Raw genomic sequence first — 19,447 nt, forward strand, 5'->3', positions numbered from 1 at the left:
ATAGCTCTGACAAGGTTTGGCAAGGTAAAAACTTCAGTAGTAACTTCAATAGACACATTTTAAATGTCTTATTGTATTTATACATGCTATTTCATTTTGTATTCTTTTTTCCTTTGTGTCATTAACAATTAGTTCTGCAGCAGTAACTCAGGTTTTAGGTTATAAAACTTCAGGTTTTTGTAAAGCAATGCACAACTACACAGAAGAGGCAGCAAGTGTACATCATGAAATCTCCCTTTCGTGAATTCCATATTTTATATAGAACAAAATTCTTATTTAGCTTCAAATGGGGAGGCATTTTTTAATCCTAAATTATTCAAAGGAGGCAGACCATGCATATAATTAATCACCTTCCTACCTTCTCCATGTCTCTTCTAATTCTACTTAAAACACATCATTCCTCCTCTTGTCTGGGTCTCTCACCTCTACTCTCTCCCTAATATGAGATTCTATTTACCCACACTTTTTATAATTTGGTAGCTAGGGACAGTGTTGGGGCCTGTAAGTTAAACCTAAATGAATAATGAACCACAGTGAAGTTCTGTTCATTAACAATCTTCTAATTACATTCATACTCTTGAAGATAGCTGCCTTTCTTACTATTTGTTTGAACTGTAATCTTGCCAAATACATAATTTTTAACCTGAAAAAGTTACCTTTAAAACATATAATTTCTTTCCTTCTGAAAGTGAAACCAACTCTCTCTCAGGCTAGGAAACCACCCAAGTCTTCTTCACGCCTGAGAACTGTCATTCCCTATTTCCTTTAGTGACCTGAGAAAACCCGAACATCTGACAATTTCTGAGATCATTTAAACTTACTATTCCATTATCAGAGTGATATTATTTTTGGCTTCAAAAGCATCATAAAGCTGGATCAGATTCACATGATCTAATTGGTTCATGACATTAATTTCATTTTTTACTTCTTCCTGAAAAAATAATAAATTAACAAAAAATAAGCAAAATATACTCCTTAAATTCCAATGTATTCAAATACAATTATTCGTAAAACCCAATAACAGCTATACCACAGGTCTCATGTGGACAGAAAGTTTAATCACAAACATGGGAGATGACCAAGTCATATAAAGTCCAAGCTGCTACTTACTAAGATAGATTTTACAGTATTCGATACTACCCAACAACAAGTTGCCTCTTACGGGCCAATTCAGGGAGATAGTGTTACGGTGCTTGCAGTAGGCCAGGTTTAGAGTGTGCTCACTTGTGTTCACAGCAACATAGTTACCCTCTCTTTTGCTCCTTTCACTTTTATGATTTTGGCCGCCAGGTTGAGACCAGTTGATATTTCTGTGCACTTGTGAACTTGTCCAAAACGCCCCCTGTTGATACCACACAAAAGATGGGAAACCAGCTTAACATAGCTCACCGCAGAAACTTTTCATACAACTATTCTTATCATTGATTAAAAATAGCACAGTACAAAGTGAACAGAATCAGGTGGCCAGCAGCATGATTCTCCTCTTTCCCTCAGCTTGTGAAGGATTAGTTTTATCTTTCCAGCCAGTTGTTCAATGCTTACATTAAAATATTATGACCCCTTCGTATTACTACATTTCACTGCAGTATGATGACCTGATGGTATTCTTTTTTGGTTCTGTAATTGTAGCCGCTTGCTGTCCTTCAGTGGTGCGTTAGTGGGTATATTAACAAGTATATTTCTGTCCTGATCTCATAGCTTTTAAAATTACTATAAGATCAGTAACTGTAGCCACTCCACATACTGTATTTCTTTCGTGTTGTAAATTCTCCCCCATGTCACCCACATACATTAATGTCCCTTGGGATGATTTCTAAACACCATCTTTCTGCTATTGCATCATCAGGCTTATACTTATTAAGCCATATTTGTACTTGGATCAGCCTGTAAATCAAACCTTCTTGTCAGATAAGTAAGGATACAAGAATACAAAGGCTGAAGCAGCTGCAGACTTCCTATGAGAGAAAACTAAACATAAGGTCAAAATAATTATATCTTCTTCCTTAGTTTTCTTTAACATGAAGTTCAGTATGGAAAAAAGATTTTGGAAGCTCCCTGACCAAATGAACTTTGTTGACTTCTGTCCGCCTCAACGTTACAGATTTTTCTCATGACACCAGCTCCATCCAGGATTATTGTAACAAATGCAAAAACCAGTCATCCAAGATCACAGCCAGGCATCTGAAAATGGAACTGGGGCAGAAACGAGCCATTTAAGGGACACCCCTCACACACACCCCAAATATCAACAGGCGATTCATACAAGGATCGCAGCAGCTCTGACAGCCCAGAAGGTCTCAGGAATGAACCTGCTCACTCGGGCGGCAGTGAGCTTGTAGTTGCCTCACCCACGCACCTTGAAGCCATCTGAAGACAACAGCTTTAGCTCTCCAGCTAACTGCCTTTCTCCATGCCTTAGCCACCATCAGCAGTACAGCATTAGGGACAAGGAGACTTACCCCCCCAGTACTTCGTGATGACACACCAAGTAGCACGTTGTCACCTCTGTTTGCTTGACACTCACTATGCGATGTTCAAAAGGAGCCGGAGGAGAAGGGGTGTCATCTAAAGAGGAGACAAGCTGGTCATTGAGATGTTTCTGCACACATCACTGCACTCAATTCACTTCCCTCACACCAACGATTTCAATCCACAGGACGTGCGCATCAACTTGTTGTGTTTTCTAAGTGCAAAGACAAGTCTCAACTGCCTTCTGTGGTCTCAGTACAGACTGCACCACAAAACCATACTCTTGTACTCCCCCCCCAACTTCAGCATCACTGTTCTTCCGGGGATGAACCCAGTTTCTCAGACAGGCATTGCTGACACAGAACCTGGACCACAAATGCACACGCACACACAGGTCCTCCCCTACCTCACCCTCAGCACTTCAGTGTCTGTGGGGTTCTAAGGGAGAAGCACTGGGGCCAACACAAACACCTAGACCAGCCAGCCTCTGGATGCTGCTGATAAAAGCTGCTCATGCAAACACTCAGACTAGAACCTTAGCATAAAGTGTGCTACCCGCTCTCCCATATTTTCTCTTTGTTACATGTTCCTCTACCAAACCATTTTTTTCGTCTACTGGAATTCAGACAAGCACTGAAGTATCTGGAAAACATTAAGCATGCGATTCCCTCACTATTTTTAGAGTGGCATGCAAGTGAAAAAACCACTGCATTTGCAGTTAGCCATAAGAAGGGAGGTGCTGAAAATATCCAAAAAACTCTGTTACTTCAAGCTTGAATGAGGGGTTTTTACTGCTAACACCCTTTACAGATGAGGAATAAAGGCCTAGAACTGAGAATAGCATCCATCTCCTGAATGTCAGCCCTGTTTTTTAACGCAGTAAACCCACTGGACAGCTTTAGAAGATCAACACCTTAGTTTATGCATTAACAGAAGAGGTCACCTGAAAAAAAATTTGGAATTTTGAAAAAGTTACACTTAATCTTCTTTTAATCATTATACGGCAGCTGGAAAGACCACCACAAATACACAGCACTGACAAAAGATGACAGTTACTGGTAGCAGCAAGATTTTTTCAGACAACGTCCAAGTTAAAGCTGCAAACATTAACATTACCATGATTAAATTTAATCATAGAATCTTTAAGGTTGGAAAAGACCTTTAAGATCAGCAAATCCAACCATGAACCCAGCGTCACCATGCCTTCTAAACCACATCCTAAAGTGCCACATCTACATGTTTTTTTTAACACTTCCAGGGATGGATGCACAGAGAGGTGCAGCCTGTGAAGAAATTTTTCCTGCTATCCAATCAAAATTACTCATACTTCTGATCACACATACACTTCACCCAATTTTATTTTGAAGGAACTTTTTTCCCAAAGCACACTTGTAAGGGAAAATTACTATTAAAAGAATTTGTACAAATGTTAATTCACTTGTTAACAACATAGTCAAAGGTACCCATGGCAAAATGCTCTTGAACTATAAGACGCAGGTCTACTGAGTACTGCTCCAGCCATTACTGTATATATAACGTATATATAACACACAAATAGCACAAAATCCTCAATGTAAATTTCCAAGAGTAACTGCGAGCAACTTACCAACAACCATTTCATCCTGTGTGGGAAGCTCTTCACTAGCTTTCAGTGACATAGTCTTCTCTGGTGCCAGTCCTGTACACTGACGAGCATCATTTTCACTTTCTCCTGAAGACGCAGACTCACACTCTCTCCTCTCAGAGTTGGTATCTGTCGGGGATTCTTCTGCTTTTGCCATTTCTTGATGAATTTTCACTTCTACCCCTAGACCTTTTGTAGGCTCCTTTGCAGAGGAATTCTGTGAAGTTATGGGCTTGCATTTTAATTCTGATTTCTCTTCAGCCTTTTTACCTGGTTTGGGCTTGCTCAGTAACAGCTGTTGCTTCCCTGTCTGAGGTCCAAGTTCATATTGCTTATTGTCCCTTTTCACGTCTTGATTTGGCTCAGTGCTGATGTTTCTAGAGCTCTGTTTCAGTTTTAATTTGTCAAGCAGCTGTTCGACTCCTTCCATTTCTGCTGGTGTGGAGGATGGGGATTTTACTTTCGGACTTTTACCTCTGTGATCTTTTAAGTTGCCTTCCTTGGTCATCTCAATCTTTTCTTTTCTATCAGTCATATGTACATTGATAGATATCCTGCAAAGCAAACAGTTGACATTTTATGCAGATGACTAGCCTTGCTTTTATAACTTTGTGGGGAAGAAAAATCTGTAAGTTTCTGAAACCACAGATTTCTACAGTATTAAAGAATTCTAATTGCATCAATTCTCTTGAATACACACAACACTAAGGGAAGAGAACCAAAAAGCATGCTGCTACTTTTCTGTGTCCTCATCTGTGTATATGCTTGCCTTCTGCTGAACAGAAAACATCTGACACTGCAAAGTGTTAATCCTACATTTGAAAGCTTACCCACTTTTTGCAACTATTACAGCTGGTCTAATAAAATACCTGATTTGAAACTTGTGAAGTTGTAAAGTAGATTTTATACAACAGCGAGTAAAGAAAATTTCTGATGTCTAGGAAAGAACGTACCTCATTTTTGCAAAAGTTATTTCTTCTTCCAGTGGAGCAACCCTATTACAAAAGATGTTATGAAAGAAAATGTTTCTGCTTTTGCATAACAAGAGGCTAACGTTTCTAATTTTCAGCACCTTTAACACACTTGTGTTGTGCTATGAGTATAAGCTGCACCAGAGTGACCTATCAGAGCAGCTCAACACAGCTCTGAGCAAACACTTCCACCCTTATCTAGACAAGCCTGAACTCGGCAGGGCTCTTGGGCATTTCTCCAAGCAGGGGAACACAATGTTCTTTTGATGCTTCTGTGCTGGCTTCATTAAAAATTGCATTCATTTTAGAGAGGCATTTACCACTCTCATGGGACTTCACACACAAAAGCGTAAATGGTAGCCTGTGCAGGAAGGCTGCAGCTTCCCCTGGGGTTTACTCTAGGTTCTGCCCTCCAGTTACCTGTCCGCGTTCCTCCTCCCCAGACAAGTCTCTGGGGCTTGGACGACTCCTGTCCAAACCAGCCAGCTGCTCCAGAAGCTGCTGCCTATCTCCAAGTTCACTGCCTGGAACATCATGATCAACCAGCACTGAGTTCCAACACCTTGAGCCATCTACAAATACAGTACAGACAGAGCCTTGGAAGCAGCACTCCAGCAGGCAGCTGGGACCAACCTGCTCCAGCTGTTAAAGCACAGTGCCTATGGCTCATCAGCCAGAGCCTAAAACCCACAGAGAAAATACAGGGAAGTCCCTCTTTTCTTAGGGTTTACAGCAACCAATTTGGAGGTAACAATGTCTATAAACTGTACACAAAGTTCTTCCTGATTGTAAGAAAAGAAGTCACAGTACTGAAAGCTTCTACCTTCTCCTGCCACATCCTTACACTCAGCCTGTTAGGAGAAAAATATCCCAGTGTGCCAGCCTTGCCATGAACCCTTTCCCTCGTGAGGCCTATGTGCTGACATCAGGACAACTTTCATTCGTTTTGGTAATTTATTCTTCATTCACTTTTTTTAAAAAGAGTTTTGTAATCCCAGTAGACACCCATTGCACAGGAAGATTTAAGAGTCCATCCTATAGTCACAAGTACCACTACAAATTTGAAGTTTTCCAATTAAAGTACATATACACAAAAGTAGCGTCATGTTCTTCTCTGGGCTTCAGACACTGATTTGTACACATGAGCAATGGGGAAATTCCACACACAAAGTACTATACATACTATGTATGTGTGTGTCTATCACCCATACATACACAAACAACTTTATATGCACCAACCCAGACAGAGCAGGCATGGCAGTTAAAATTTGCCACAATTTCCATCTGTTGAGGTTTGGTTGGTAAGGGTGTTTTGGTTGTGGGTTTTTGTTGGGGTTTTTTTTGTGTGTGTGGATTTTTTAATTTAAATAAATGGAATTAAAATAAAATCCTAAATAAATAGTTTTAAAGGAAGTGGATTATGAAAGACCTATTATGAAACACCTATATAAGGAAAAGATTAGGCTAATAGAGATTAATAAAGAAACAATCTGGTTTGGTTTTGTCATAAACTAATAAGTATCTCGAATTCCTTTTACCCCCACATGGTTATAGAAACAGAGGAGCTGGAAAGGAGTGGTTTATAAATGTCCAAGTACTTGTGCTATACCAGGGCAGTCACCTTTCTGTCTCTAATACACAGAAGCCCCAGTTGTATAAAATATCCCTGCACGTCTAGCCCTCTGACTTCTTGGCTTCACAGAAATTTACACAAGGCCCTTGCTGCTCTGAGTATTTTGCCTTAACCATTTGTAAGGTCTCACCACTCCTATCCTAGCATGGCTGTTTTTCCTCTGGATCATGCCTCAGAAGGAGCTGCCTCCTTTAATGGCCTGCCTTTCCTTTTTGTCCTAACACATGAAGTGGTTTCAGATCATGCAGAAAGCTACCAGTGAGGCCATTACCTGGTATGTGTCACTTCACACCCTGCATCAGATACAGCCTGGGATGTGGAGGGCACAGCTTCCCAGGATGCCGCAGTCGACGACAGAGATTTGTTTTCATTCTCTCTGAGTTTCTGATGAACAAGCTGCCTGTGGCACTCATCTAGGTGTGGGACTCCGTCCATATCGTGTGCTTTAGCAGGAACATTTTGGTTGCCTACGTGTTCTTGATTTACGAAGGGAAATCCGTTGTGTTGATTTGAAGCTTTGACACCAACGTCTTTTTGCTGTTGACAGCTCTTAGAGCTGTGTGTTTTGCCAGTACCTTCTACTGCTTGCTGCTGCACCGTCCTCTCTTTAACTTGGGGTTTGGAGTCAGCTTTGTGGGCTACAGCACTAGAAGTGCTCCCCTTCTCACATGCTCCTTTGTTTTCATCCAGCTTTTCCCAACTTTTTATCTCTGAATAAAATGAGGCATTAATAAACTACCCTTGACAAAAGTCACAGCAAAACCTCCACAGTTACATACATCAAAAAGTAGCAAGAAGCCCCCTGAAATGTTTAAAATCCTTACACCAGCAGGCTTGAGACAGCCATTATTAATGCTTATGGCTTAATCAGAGGTTTAACTGCTCTCCTGACTTTCTAGTAGAGTTACAGATCAAACTTGGGTTTCCATAAAGCAAAACACAGACCTGCAAGGCTCAGCTCACTGCTTTTCAAATCTGAAAGCAGTCTGCAGGCAAATTTAACAGGCAGTTCAGGCACTGCTGATCCATCCAGGACCCTCCTAAACCTGATACACCCTCTACCTGATTAGAGAAGCAGAAATGCATGGAACAAGACTCCAGGGGACACTGGTGCTTGAGACACTGACTCTTGCATTTTCCACAAAAGGAAAAGAAGGTTCTTCAGCCCCTTCTCATGACAATGGTTGTCAATATTAACAGTGGAAATTTCTCAGGTAAATTCTTTCAGAGTTCAGCCTACACATGTCACCAGCTATTGAGATCAGATCACAACCCTGTGTTGCTTTTGAGTCAGAATTGTGACCAACTCTCTTTTTTTGTCACTTCCTAAATGACGAAGCTAAAAAGGGGACCATCCATAATTCAAAGGATTCACTGGCAATTTGTGAAGACAACAGCATGACAGAGCCTGCTCAACATCACATTCACCCCTGTTGCAACTTCACAGGCATTAATAATGGATGCAAGAGGGCAATGCCCTGACAGATGCATCCTAAACAGGAATCTAGCCCTGACATGGCAATGAAACTCGGTGATCAAAATTTGATATTCCCAATGTTGACATGTCCCTGTTTCAGAGAGGGGCGGAAGGTAGGGCTGGTTCAGATGTGGTAAGGGAAAATAATTTTTTAGGTTTGTTATGTGATATTGTCACTACCTTCATGGTATCTCCAAACAACTACTGCTTTCTCAATTCAGATCACTGTAATTTCAAAGTCTGTGTAGCAACTGCTTTTATTTTATTTATCTTCTAGGGTTTTGTGGGGTTTGATCTGGGGGACAGATGTTCTTGCGGAGGAGGTGAGAACATCTCTATTTCCCAGTACTGGTGACCAAAGTTACTCAGTTACATTTGAGTAATTCAGGTAGTGGGAAATAGCAGGCTATCAATTTCCAGTTTGTCTGCGGCACATTCTACAGTCAAAGTTTGTAGCATTCCTGGAGTGATACATACCTTCCAGAGACTTCTTGCTTTCAGTTTGGGTTCCTCTGTTACTAAGCACATGCTTAGGTTTTGTACCACCCTCCTCAGGCTTATCTTTGGCCTAAAAATGACAGGGGAACACAAAAGTAACAGTTATGGCCTAGAGTGTTCATTTCCCACTAGGTTCCTCCAACTGTGTAGGTATTCGGACTCTGTAAAATGGTCACTGACACCTCTGGTCTTCTGAATTTTTAGTTACTACTGTGTTTACTCCCTTCTCCCAGTCTCTCCCAGCTTTTGCAAACAGGCATACTTCTAAAATAGGATGACACAGAATAGTACAGTAGCTCACTGCTTTTCAAAATTTTGACTGTTAGACATTTTGCCTCCTGTCTCTTTAGCCATATTGCTTAAAAAGCATGACGTGAAATATAAGAGATAGATTAGAAAAAGAAATTATAATGTGTTTTCTGTTGTTTTTTTGGCTAGTGACTGAAAGATAAGTGAAGTCTCTGAAGATATTAACATATTTGTCTCAAGGCATTTAAAGATTCATGATTTGAGCTATGATAGAGGTGATATCAAAAAAGAGCCTCTAGCTTTATGTTAACTCTTGTGTATGTGCTTGACATTACGCATGTCACCTTTGGCATGGTTAAAACAGACTTAATGTCTTTCAGCAGCAGATTTTTAAGCAAATTTCTTCCTCCAATTAAGAAAGCGCAGACGAGGGATATTTTGTAATAGCACCACTAAACACTTTACACAGCAATACATTTGTAATAAAATTAAAATGAAATAACTAATATTTAGCAAAAAGCATTACACAAATACAGGAAAAGGCAGAACATATTTCTTGGCTGGCACATAGTTAAGATCTAGTGATGAGCAGCCTCTTATCCTTACTTGTACAAGCAAATAAGCAACATTTAAAATATTTCTGCAGATAACTCTGATTACAGGAATGCTGCAAATCACCCCCTTCATCTGTTAGTAAAAGCATTTAAGGATTAAGTTTTTCATGCTCCAACCATATGGACTCCAAAACAGAGTTTGCCCCACACACTTCCCAAAAGCAAAACACCCAAAGTGTAAAAGTAGTAAAAAATCATTACCATTTTTATTACAGCTCTATAGCAAACCTGCAACAATGACCGGGGAGCATTGTTCTTGCAAAATCCTACATGCAAAGAAAGCCTTGGATAAGTGACAGTTTAATGCTGGTGGGTTTCTCTGTCTGTTTGGGTTTTTTTAAATATGAACTTAAGAGGTTTGGATCCTATGAAGCTCAGTTCATAGTCTTTTATTAATTTGACTCCAACCCCAGAAAATTTTTTCCATAAGCATTGCCATGGTATCCCTGGAATGCTGTCATACCATCAACAAACAGCTTCACACAGAAAAGAAAACATCACCTCCTCACTCCCGTCTGCATACTGAGTAACCTTGCACTAAGCCAGATCTGTGATAAGCAGCATGCTGTTACAATACAGCAAAGGCTGTAAAACAGAAACAAGCAGGTAGCGAATTCTTTTTGTGAGCAGCCCCCATGCGTCTGTGGAGCTCTTTGGACATGTCTAAGCCACTATCACAAAACAGGCTGCAAAAACTAAATCAAAGTTAGCACATGGCTCAACACAAGCCAGTTTGTTTTTAAAGTCACCTGTGCTTTGCTCCACATTACCCCAGTTAGGTCACATACATACGCTAACTCACTAATTAAAGCCTAGTTCAAATACCACTCAGCAGCCAGTGATCAAAGTACAGGCATATCTTAAGGCCTTATAACTGATCTTACACTCCAATTTCAAAAACTGTTCGTGACCAGAAACAAAAAAGGAGAACAATGATTGTCATATTGCAAAACTGGAGTTAGCCATAAAAAATCTTTGCTTGCCCAGTACATATTGCCTGTTCTACAACCAAGACGGTGGTTAGAGCCTGGCAGAGACCTCCATGCTGTCCTAGTCCATCAGGTCACCAACAGCAGGTCATTTCACCTCTCAGTCTCTATCCGCCTATCCATAAAACTTGAAGTTCTGACCTCCTTCGCATTTCCTCTTTTGCAAACACTGATGAGGCAGTGCATAGTGGCTAGCTGACAACTAACCGCAACAGTATGCTAGATGTCCATATGGAACATTCTTCCAGTATCCCTCACATCACCTCCTTTTATTTACATCCCTCCTTAATGCTCTTTTCACTTAGAAACTGACAATCTGGAAACAAAATTAGTTTATCATCTTTATACTCATCTTCACCCGGCCATTGACATACTGTGCACTGTCAGTTTAGTTCAGGGTGTAAATCCTGCAAAGGACCGTATCTGCCTCCAGGCATTTTACAGTGACTGCAAGGAGTAACTTGTAACAATGCAGCTTCAACCAAAACATATCAAACCTTACCATTTCTCAAAAAAATCTGTAGAACTGAAATTGGAACTGCAAGCAAGTACAAGCTTCATCTCTACCCAGAATTAAGACTTAAACCTAACATGTGATTTATTGTCCTCAAGTAATAGAAACTATAAATTCTGTCTCCTAACAGTCTACCTCACTTGGCAGCCTCTGGCTCTTAAAAAGGGAGACCAGGAGAGCACTAGAAAAGCCTGAAAAGGTATGCTAGCATCTAGCATTGCCCCGTTTTTGTAAAAGTTTAGGTGTACCTTCCACCAAAACTGTTTACAGTTTTGGTGAAAAATATTTGGATTAAGATACAAACAGACATTTGCATTTGAGTGAAGTTCTCCTTACTGTAATCACACCTTACATACAAGGAGATTCTTGCAATGAACAAACCTATTCCAGCTCTTGCAGTTCCCCCTACTTCTTCCCCACTGTGGGATACAAGCCATAGTGAAAACTGAGACGTCCCATTAGCTAAAACAAATTCCAGATGCCTGCAACTTTTAAAAACAAGGTTAATAAATTCCAAAACACCATATCAACTACATACCAGTCTCACCTGTTCCACCCTCACTGTCCTCAGTAATTAAGAAATGCTTAGGAATTGATGTCTAGGAACCTTCAAACACAAGAACTATTTAATTTGAGGAGTGAACAACGTTGATGGTGTTGATAAAGTCACAGTTTCATCATAAAGATGTAGCTCAAGACAACTTTGTATGTCTAAGGACATAAAATTCTGCTCAGTAATGACCATAAGTTAGCACAGGTTTTAATAACTGACATTGTGTTCAGAATTCATGTTCAATCAAGAAAATAGAAGCTTCTTCCAACAGAAAATGCTTCCAGTATGTTACTCATACTTTTCACTGGGGCCTCAACTCAGTCACTAATTTGAATGACATTGCTGATCTTCGAGCACTGGTAGAAGCTGAATTTTCCTTTACAGTAACAATCTACCACTCATACTTGTTACGGGACTGCCTGGCACACTTTGGGAGCCTCAGACATCAGACTACAAGCACGCTTTGAGCCTTGGTCTCTGCCTTAAGAGCCTTGCAATTCAAAGGTCACAGCATTAACATGTAACAGCAATATTGAAAGGAAAACCTGAATTATAAGTTATGCAAGAAATCGGCAGGAGAATCTAAAACCCTGCTACATCATAAAGAAAAAAAAGAATGAAGAATAGCAAAACAAAACCAACCTCAACAAGTATTTCCAGCAGACTCCCCTTCTTCCAGGGCACAATGCCTTTAAGAATAAAATCCACTACTTTAGAATTTTTTAATACTTCTCCCACAAATGTAATAACTTTATCCAGTGTATCAACCCTTTTCTCTATCTTTGCCAGCCTCTCCTTATGCTTCAAGGCATCTAGCTGGGCAGCTTTCATCAATTTTAACACTTCTGAGCATATGTTCTGGATATCAGTCTGATGAGTACTGCCTGACACCTTTAGGCCTTTTTTCATTGCATCTGTCTCATCAGGAGCTGTTCGGGATACTGTTAGCTTGTTAATGCCTTTTTCTACATCATCAATGCCTTTGTTAACTCGCTGCAGTTTGCCTGTCAGATCTTCTTGGAAATGCAACAGTTTGTCCACCTTTTCATTCAAGAGATTCAGTTTTTTGTCCATCATACTTAAATTGGTCACTTTTGTAGGCTGTAACTTTGTCAAGGCATTTCCCTCTGCAAGGTCCAAGCTACCCGCAGACATTCTGTCCAGACAGCAGGATGTCAGATAATTAGGTTGGCTTTTCATTAGAAACCGAGGGTCTGAAAGATCATCTTCTTTAGCTATTCCTATACCAGACAACCTCACTTACTGGAGTCTCTAGAGAATATCATGAGATAGCTACTGCACAAAAGATTTATTTTTGTATTATCTATTTCTTACCGCATACTTTCAATGGAGGAGGTAATTTGGCACCAGACTATATTTCTTGGGCCTCCTTGACGTCACAAAACCATTTAAAATTCTTTCTTGAGTGGCTGTTGACAGGCAAGCATCTTAATTACCAATGCCTGAGCAGAACTCTGGAGGGAGAAGGATTGTTTTTATGACCAATTTTAGTTCTGTGATAACGAAAAGAACTTTCTAAAGCGTTTCTCTTCGTGAAATAGGAAAAACATAAAAGTAAATTTGGTGGCTTTGTGCTAAGGCTTGGAAGACTTTGTAGCATGGATGCAGAGCACCCAGTATAGACACGGTGTGCTCTTTAGGTTGGCTGGCACTTGAATTTAAAAATAGAGCACAATGACAAGGATCTGAAATATGTATCTAGGAGAAGCATGTCTTTGTCAGCTGAAACTTCTAAAATTAAACCTTTCTCCCAGGCTATGACAGTAAACTGAGGAAAAAAAATCTTCATAAAGGCACAGCAGAATTAGTCCAACTATTGGCAACAAGAATATTAAATCATAAATCTTAAAGGATTTGCTACTGACTTGCTTTCACTTCCGAATCACAGTGTGTCTACCACAAAAATTAGTCAGTCACTAGAGAACAGAAAGGTAGTAGCTTTATGCTTGCACAGCCCCCACTGCCACAGTTCTGAACGCTTTAAAATCATTAATGAATGTATCCCTACAATACAACACAGGATAAGAATCAGTCCTCTTCCACACAGGATGAATTGTGGCATTAAGAGATAAAGCAGTTTGTCCCATACCAGACATGACACTGCATCAAACAACTGCGTCTAGTTTTCTCAGGTCCCACTTCACTGCTGTATGTATGCAGAGCAGGGGGAGAAAGCAGTGGGGAAATCCTGTTGCCGCAGGAATCCTGGTGCAACAGAACAATGGAACCACAAAGTCATGGGCTTTGGGATAATGAGCATCCCATTGTCTCCAATCCCTTCCTCATTTTTTGGAAGGGACATATGGCAAAAAACTGTAATTCTTACAGTGAGTTTGCCATATGAAATAAGACATTCTAGAAACTAAAATCCTTCCTCTACATGCTGCAGAGTATTAGTAGCATTAAAATTACTTTCTCGAGATAATATTATGTCCTTGCCACATCTGTATTACTTTTTTTACTTTTACAATTAAAAAAACACAGATTCCCACAGATTCCCACAGATTCCCACAGATTCCCACAGATTCCCACAGATTCCCACAGATTCCCAGGTTGGAAGGGACCTCAGGGATCACCTAGTCCAACCTTTCTAGGAAGAGCAGAGTCTAAACAAGATATCCCAGCACCCTGTCCAGATGACTCTTGAAAGCGTCCAACGTGGCCGAGTCAACCACTTGCCTGGGGAGATTATTCCAATGGGTGACTGTCCTCACTGTGAAAAATTTCCCTCTGGTGTCCAATCGGAATGTCCCCAAGAGCAACTTGTATCCATTCCCCCTTGTCCTCTCCATGTGATTCCATGTAAAAAGGGAGTCTCCATCTTCTTTGTAGCTACCCCTTAAGTACTGGTACATGGTGATGAGATCCCCTCTGAGCCTCCTTTTCTCATGGCTGAACAAACCTAGTTCTCCCAGCCTATCCTCATATGGCAGGCTTCCCAGTCCTCTGATCATCTTGGTGGCCCTTCTCTAGACCCCTTCCAGCCTGTCCACATCCTTTTTGTATAGAGGGGACTAGAACTGTACACAGTACTCCAGGTGTGGCCTGACAAGCGCTGAGTAGAGTGGGATAATGACTTCTTTCTCTCTGCTGGTGATGCCCTTTTTGATGCAACCCAGCATCCTGTTGGCCTGCTTGGCTGCAGCAGCACACTGTTTGCTCATGTTGAGCTTTCTGTCCACCAGGACCCCCAGGTCCCTTTCCACAGAGCTGCTCTCCAGCCAGGTGGATCCCAGTCTGTACTGCACTCCTGGATTATGTTTTCCCAGGTGCATGACCTTGCACTTGTCCTTGTTGAACTTCATAAGGTTCTTGCTGGCCCACTCTTCCAGCCTATCCAGATCTTCCTGCAGAGCAGCTCTCCCTTCCGGAGTGTCTACTTCCCCACTCAACTTGGTGTCATCAGCAAACTTCATCAGGCTACACTTGATGCCATTACCCAGATCACTTAAAGATATTGAATAACATTGGACCCAATATTGATACCTGGGGGACTCCACTTGTGAAAGGTTGCCAGTTTGAGAAAGAGCTATTTACCACCACCCTTTGCGTGCGGCCTGTCAGCCAGTTCCCCACCCACTGCACAGACCAGTTGCCTAGGCCATAACACATCAATTTCTCCAGGAGGAGACTGTGGGGGACCGTATCAAAGGCCTTGGAGAAGTCCAGGTAGACAATGTCCACTGCCCGACCCATGTCAACCAGGCAAGTCACTATGTTTTGTTATGTCTACCAAGGCCACCAAAATTATAGCCAACCTGGTGGTTCTGTGACATTTAGAGGCCAATAACTGGGTTTATAAAAGATACAAAAAGCTTTAATGCTTGAGCTGTTCATCACCTTCAAGGGAGAGTTTGAATACCAAGCAATGACTTCAGAGAAAACTTGTCTTGTGAAAGCTGATGGGATTCAGCATTTTGCGCCGTGTCACTCCTCCTGGTCAAAACAATATTTTAAAGTCACTGGTATTTTCACAGTGGTCTGGGATAGCATTGCATAAGTTTTATGGTACCCCATATAATCTTATTTCAATAATCAAGCATACAATGCAGTAAAATATACAGCTCTATCTTTAAAGTATAGGACATTGGCAATAAAAGCTTTGCAACTCTACCACTGTATTCAAAGAATCAGAGTTTTTAGCCAAATGCCTTTAAGTGATTAATTCTTTCAAGCCTACAAACATGCTTGATGACAAATAATCAAAACAGCCAATGTTTTTACTAAATCAAGAGTACCAGCTCAATGTTGTCCTCTTAGGGACAAAAATAAAAAGATAGAGTCACTTGATTGTTATATTTGAAGTTAGACAACTTGCAGCAAATATTTCAATAAGGAAACCTAGCCACAGAAAGCCATCCACAGCTGAATACTTAGAACTGAAGTTTCCACCACCAGTGTGCTATTACAGGCGCAGCATGCATGGTCATGAAATAATGCAAGTACAATAAAAGGGCACAACTGGCCTCTGTGTGTGTTTGTGGGCAAATGGGAGTCTTCTGAAATCTAGACCTTCTTAATTATTTAACAATTGAGAGCCAAAAGCATTAATGCTGCCTTATTGTTATTTACTAGTGTTATTATTCATATAACTGATTATGTAATCCTCCTCACATACAAAGGACTATAATGGTAAATGCTGTGTAAAAAAAAAAAGGGGGGGGGACGACTTGGAAAAGAAAGATATCTGAATTTATATTAGTTTACACAAGTAGACTTGCCTGACTGCAACTCAAGGGCCACAAACCATCTCTTCCTCCTTTTAATTTAGCCATATGGACTGTGTATTCCAGCTGTAAGGAAGACATTTCACCACCTAATACCTACTCACACAGTGCACTGTGAGATACGTAAGATAATGCACTATGGACAACTCTTGCTACATGCAGCGATTATTCCTTGCTAGTGCTGTCTGAGGTATATACAGGGAAGATACAGCCAAAACTGCCTCCTACTCAGATACAGCTGTTCAACTTAAAATGCTACTTACGTTGTACTGTGCATCCCTAAGCAACTGCATAATTACAGGTGGGATGAAGGATAGAGAAGAAGGAAACATCATTTGGCCCTAGTGAGACATTTTAATAACTTTGACAGATGTTTAAGGTCAGCTTTTTTCTTTTCCTTTTATTTCCTCCTCTCTCCCCTTTTGAACTGCTGGCAAACACACAAAAAGAAAAAATGGCTCCAACAGATCTGATTGTTTTGTCTTCAGGATAATAATATGCTCGAATACTGTCAAAAAAACTTTTATTCCTTTTGCTTTGAATCACATTAGAAAGCAATTTTTGTTCAGAACATTGATTTAGTGCCCAATGTTTGCATCTTGCTTAAGCAGCCTGAAGAGAGCATTCAGTTCCATTAAGAGTCTCAAGACTTTTAATACTTACAAAAAAAAAAAAAAAAGAGACCAATCCTAAATTACATGACTCCATGTTACAGATCATTGTAACCAAATGCAATAGCCTATTAAACTCACTTTTTCTTTGTGAGGAGCTATTGCTTAAAATGACATTTTGCACTTACATACTGCAACACATGTTGCTTCATCTTCAATACTCCCCAAATTACATATGAAGAACTTGAAATGTTGTGTGAGCAACAAATACCAATAAATCTTGCAGGACCTCTAGATTGCAAAGCTATGCTCAGTCACCCTGCGACATCATTGGCAAAATGAATTGGTGAGCCACAAGACTCCGTCATAGGCTGGATGTAAGTTGAATAAAGTTTCTAATTAAATTGGTCTCCTGTGGGTTTCTGCTTGTTTCTTCCAGGTAACAAAAAATGAGCACTGTGATCTGGAGTGTATAGGCAACTGCCTCCATTCCATTAAGAGTTGCACTGAAATGAACTTCTAGGATACCTTTAAAATACCTCCAAGCTACCAATTATCTCAGGAGTGCCAGAGAAAAGGAATATAAATGCTGAAGAACCAGAACTGCAAGTGACCTTGAACTGATGATGCCAAAGACATTTCTGTTCTCAAGGAGAAAAAGAGTTTATTCCTCTTCGGCTTCAACCCCTTGCACACTCTCCCAGTCATGAAAGACAGATGTCAGAAAACAACAACTCACATCCAACACAAAGAATCTATCACATGGCAGTTCAGTTATGCTCCCTCCTTGCTAGCTCTGACCCAAAGAAAGAAAAAAAACCCACAAGTATGGGGTGAAGGAGGGGGGCGGGGAACCAAACAAAAAAACTACACCATGTACTAAAGTAACAGCAGAGGTTTATATCCCAAGCAAGAAACGTCACAGAGGTTAAAACCAGCTGCTCAAACAGATCACCTCATTAGATTATGGCATTACTTCCAACAACATAGTAAAACTGGAGATGGCTGAAAGTATGTAGATAAATAAAAAAATAACCTTTTAAAAGGCTGAAACAAAGCCAAAGTTTTATAAAGAACCTGGGGACTTTGGGAGAAGTTTGCAATGGTTGCAATGCAACAGAGTTCTAAGGAGATTAAGAACTCAATGTGGTAAAACATTGGGAGTTTACAAAAAGGACAAAAAACAAACCAGAAAGTAGATAAGCTCAAACCAATCTGGCTATATCTGCTAAGCACTAATCAGGCAAAAAACCTAATAAATATCCTTTACATATTTAGGAATCAGCTACCAACTTTCTCGAGTTACACTGAAAAATCTACTTAATCTACATCTAGCTGCTGCAGCTCATTAATGTACACCACTTTTTAGTTTTTCCCCCAGCAAATTAAAGGGGTAACAAAACTATTTTAGGGTACCTAAACTTTTGAAAAATTAAGCCCTACACCAGTGGGCAATTTCTCATGAACAGCACGTTTCCTAGATACATGAAAGGTAATAAATCATGTCTACAGAGTAATGGTGTAGCAAGAGACCAATTCTCATGACAAATGCAAGCACTGAAATGGGCATTGGCTCCAATTTAGAGGAATAACTTCCAAGGGCAAGATCTGCCATACAGTCTGGATAAGTCTACCTAGTCCAATAGTTGGGTTTCATGCTGAGATCACACAAAAGCTGTCCATCTGCCATATTTGGTGGTGTACTAGGAACTGGCCCACACCTGCTTTCAAAGGCCAAGAACCTGTATTTTACACATTACTAATGCTGGCTGTTGGTTGAAATCCACCCACACGGTAAAAGGTTCTGTAAAGCACTATCAGTCTCCCCAAGTCACCCCAGCATGATACATGTCAATATCGCCTGGCTAACAAGAGTACAACATTACTGTAGTACTAGATCAACTAAATCTTAGCAATCACTATATAAACTATTTTTTTTCTTTTTCTATATATTTAATGACAGAAAACTTAACACAGTAGGCTATGAAACACTCTCTTGCAAGTCTTGACTTCTTCCCCCCTTCTTTTTTGTTCTTTTTCAAACAACTGAATCTAAGTATAATGCTCCCAGGCAGTGGAACAGCTAAGGATAGGCTAATGGATCTGAGATTGTGTGTAGCATTGTAACGCATCTCTGTCAAGCAGCTAACAGCAGATAGTTGAACAGATCAATTATGACTTTTCATTTATATCAGCAATGAGATTTCTAGATAACACTGTTTACTATTTGTCCACATGGCTTAACAAGAACCTTTAAGTCCCTCATCCAGGTTACTTTGCCTCTCAGGAGGCCAAGAGAGCACCTGCTGCCCATCCACATTCACTTACTTGACCCCAGAGCTTATTCTTACCAAGTCTGTCTGTCACCCACAGAAACTGCATTAAGAATTAGTCTCATTACTTTTAATTATCATTCTTTTAAATTTTTTTTTAAACCCAAGCAGCTACTGAACTATTTTACCAACTTGGACGAGAAGGGTGGTCATCAGTAATGTTT

At 40.4% G+C, this 19,447-nt stretch overlaps 1 protein-coding gene across 3 annotated transcripts in view; it reads right to left on the bottom strand.

Moving 5' to 3' along the window:
- MYLK3 (myosin light chain kinase 3) overlaps nt 1-19,447 on the bottom strand; it is a 36,551-nt gene that overhangs the window by 8,322 nt on the left and 8,782 nt on the right. For 2 of the 3 annotated variants that reach the window (XM_075101499.1, XM_075101498.1), the window contains exons 2-7: nt 8,652-8,742; nt 6,969-7,407; nt 4,076-4,647; nt 2,460-2,565; nt 1,249-1,342; nt 822-931 (exon numbers count right to left, since the gene is read on the bottom strand). In XM_075101499.1, the coding sequence (XP_074957600.1) occupies nt 822-931; nt 1,249-1,342; nt 2,460-2,565; nt 4,076-4,647; nt 6,969-7,407; nt 8,652-8,742 (1,412 nt within the window). Of the gene's footprint in view, nt 1-821; nt 932-1,248; nt 1,343-2,459; nt 2,566-4,075; nt 4,648-6,968; nt 7,408-8,651; nt 8,743-12,233; nt 12,747-19,447 lie in introns of those variants that run through there. The other variant, XM_075101501.1, reaches the window with a different exon arrangement.

Source organism: Phalacrocorax aristotelis, chromosome 8 (assembly GCF_949628215.1).
Source record: "Phalacrocorax aristotelis chromosome 8, bGulAri2.1, whole genome shotgun sequence".
NCBI classification, from domain to species: Eukaryota; Metazoa; Chordata; class Aves; order Suliformes; family Phalacrocoracidae; genus Phalacrocorax; species Phalacrocorax aristotelis.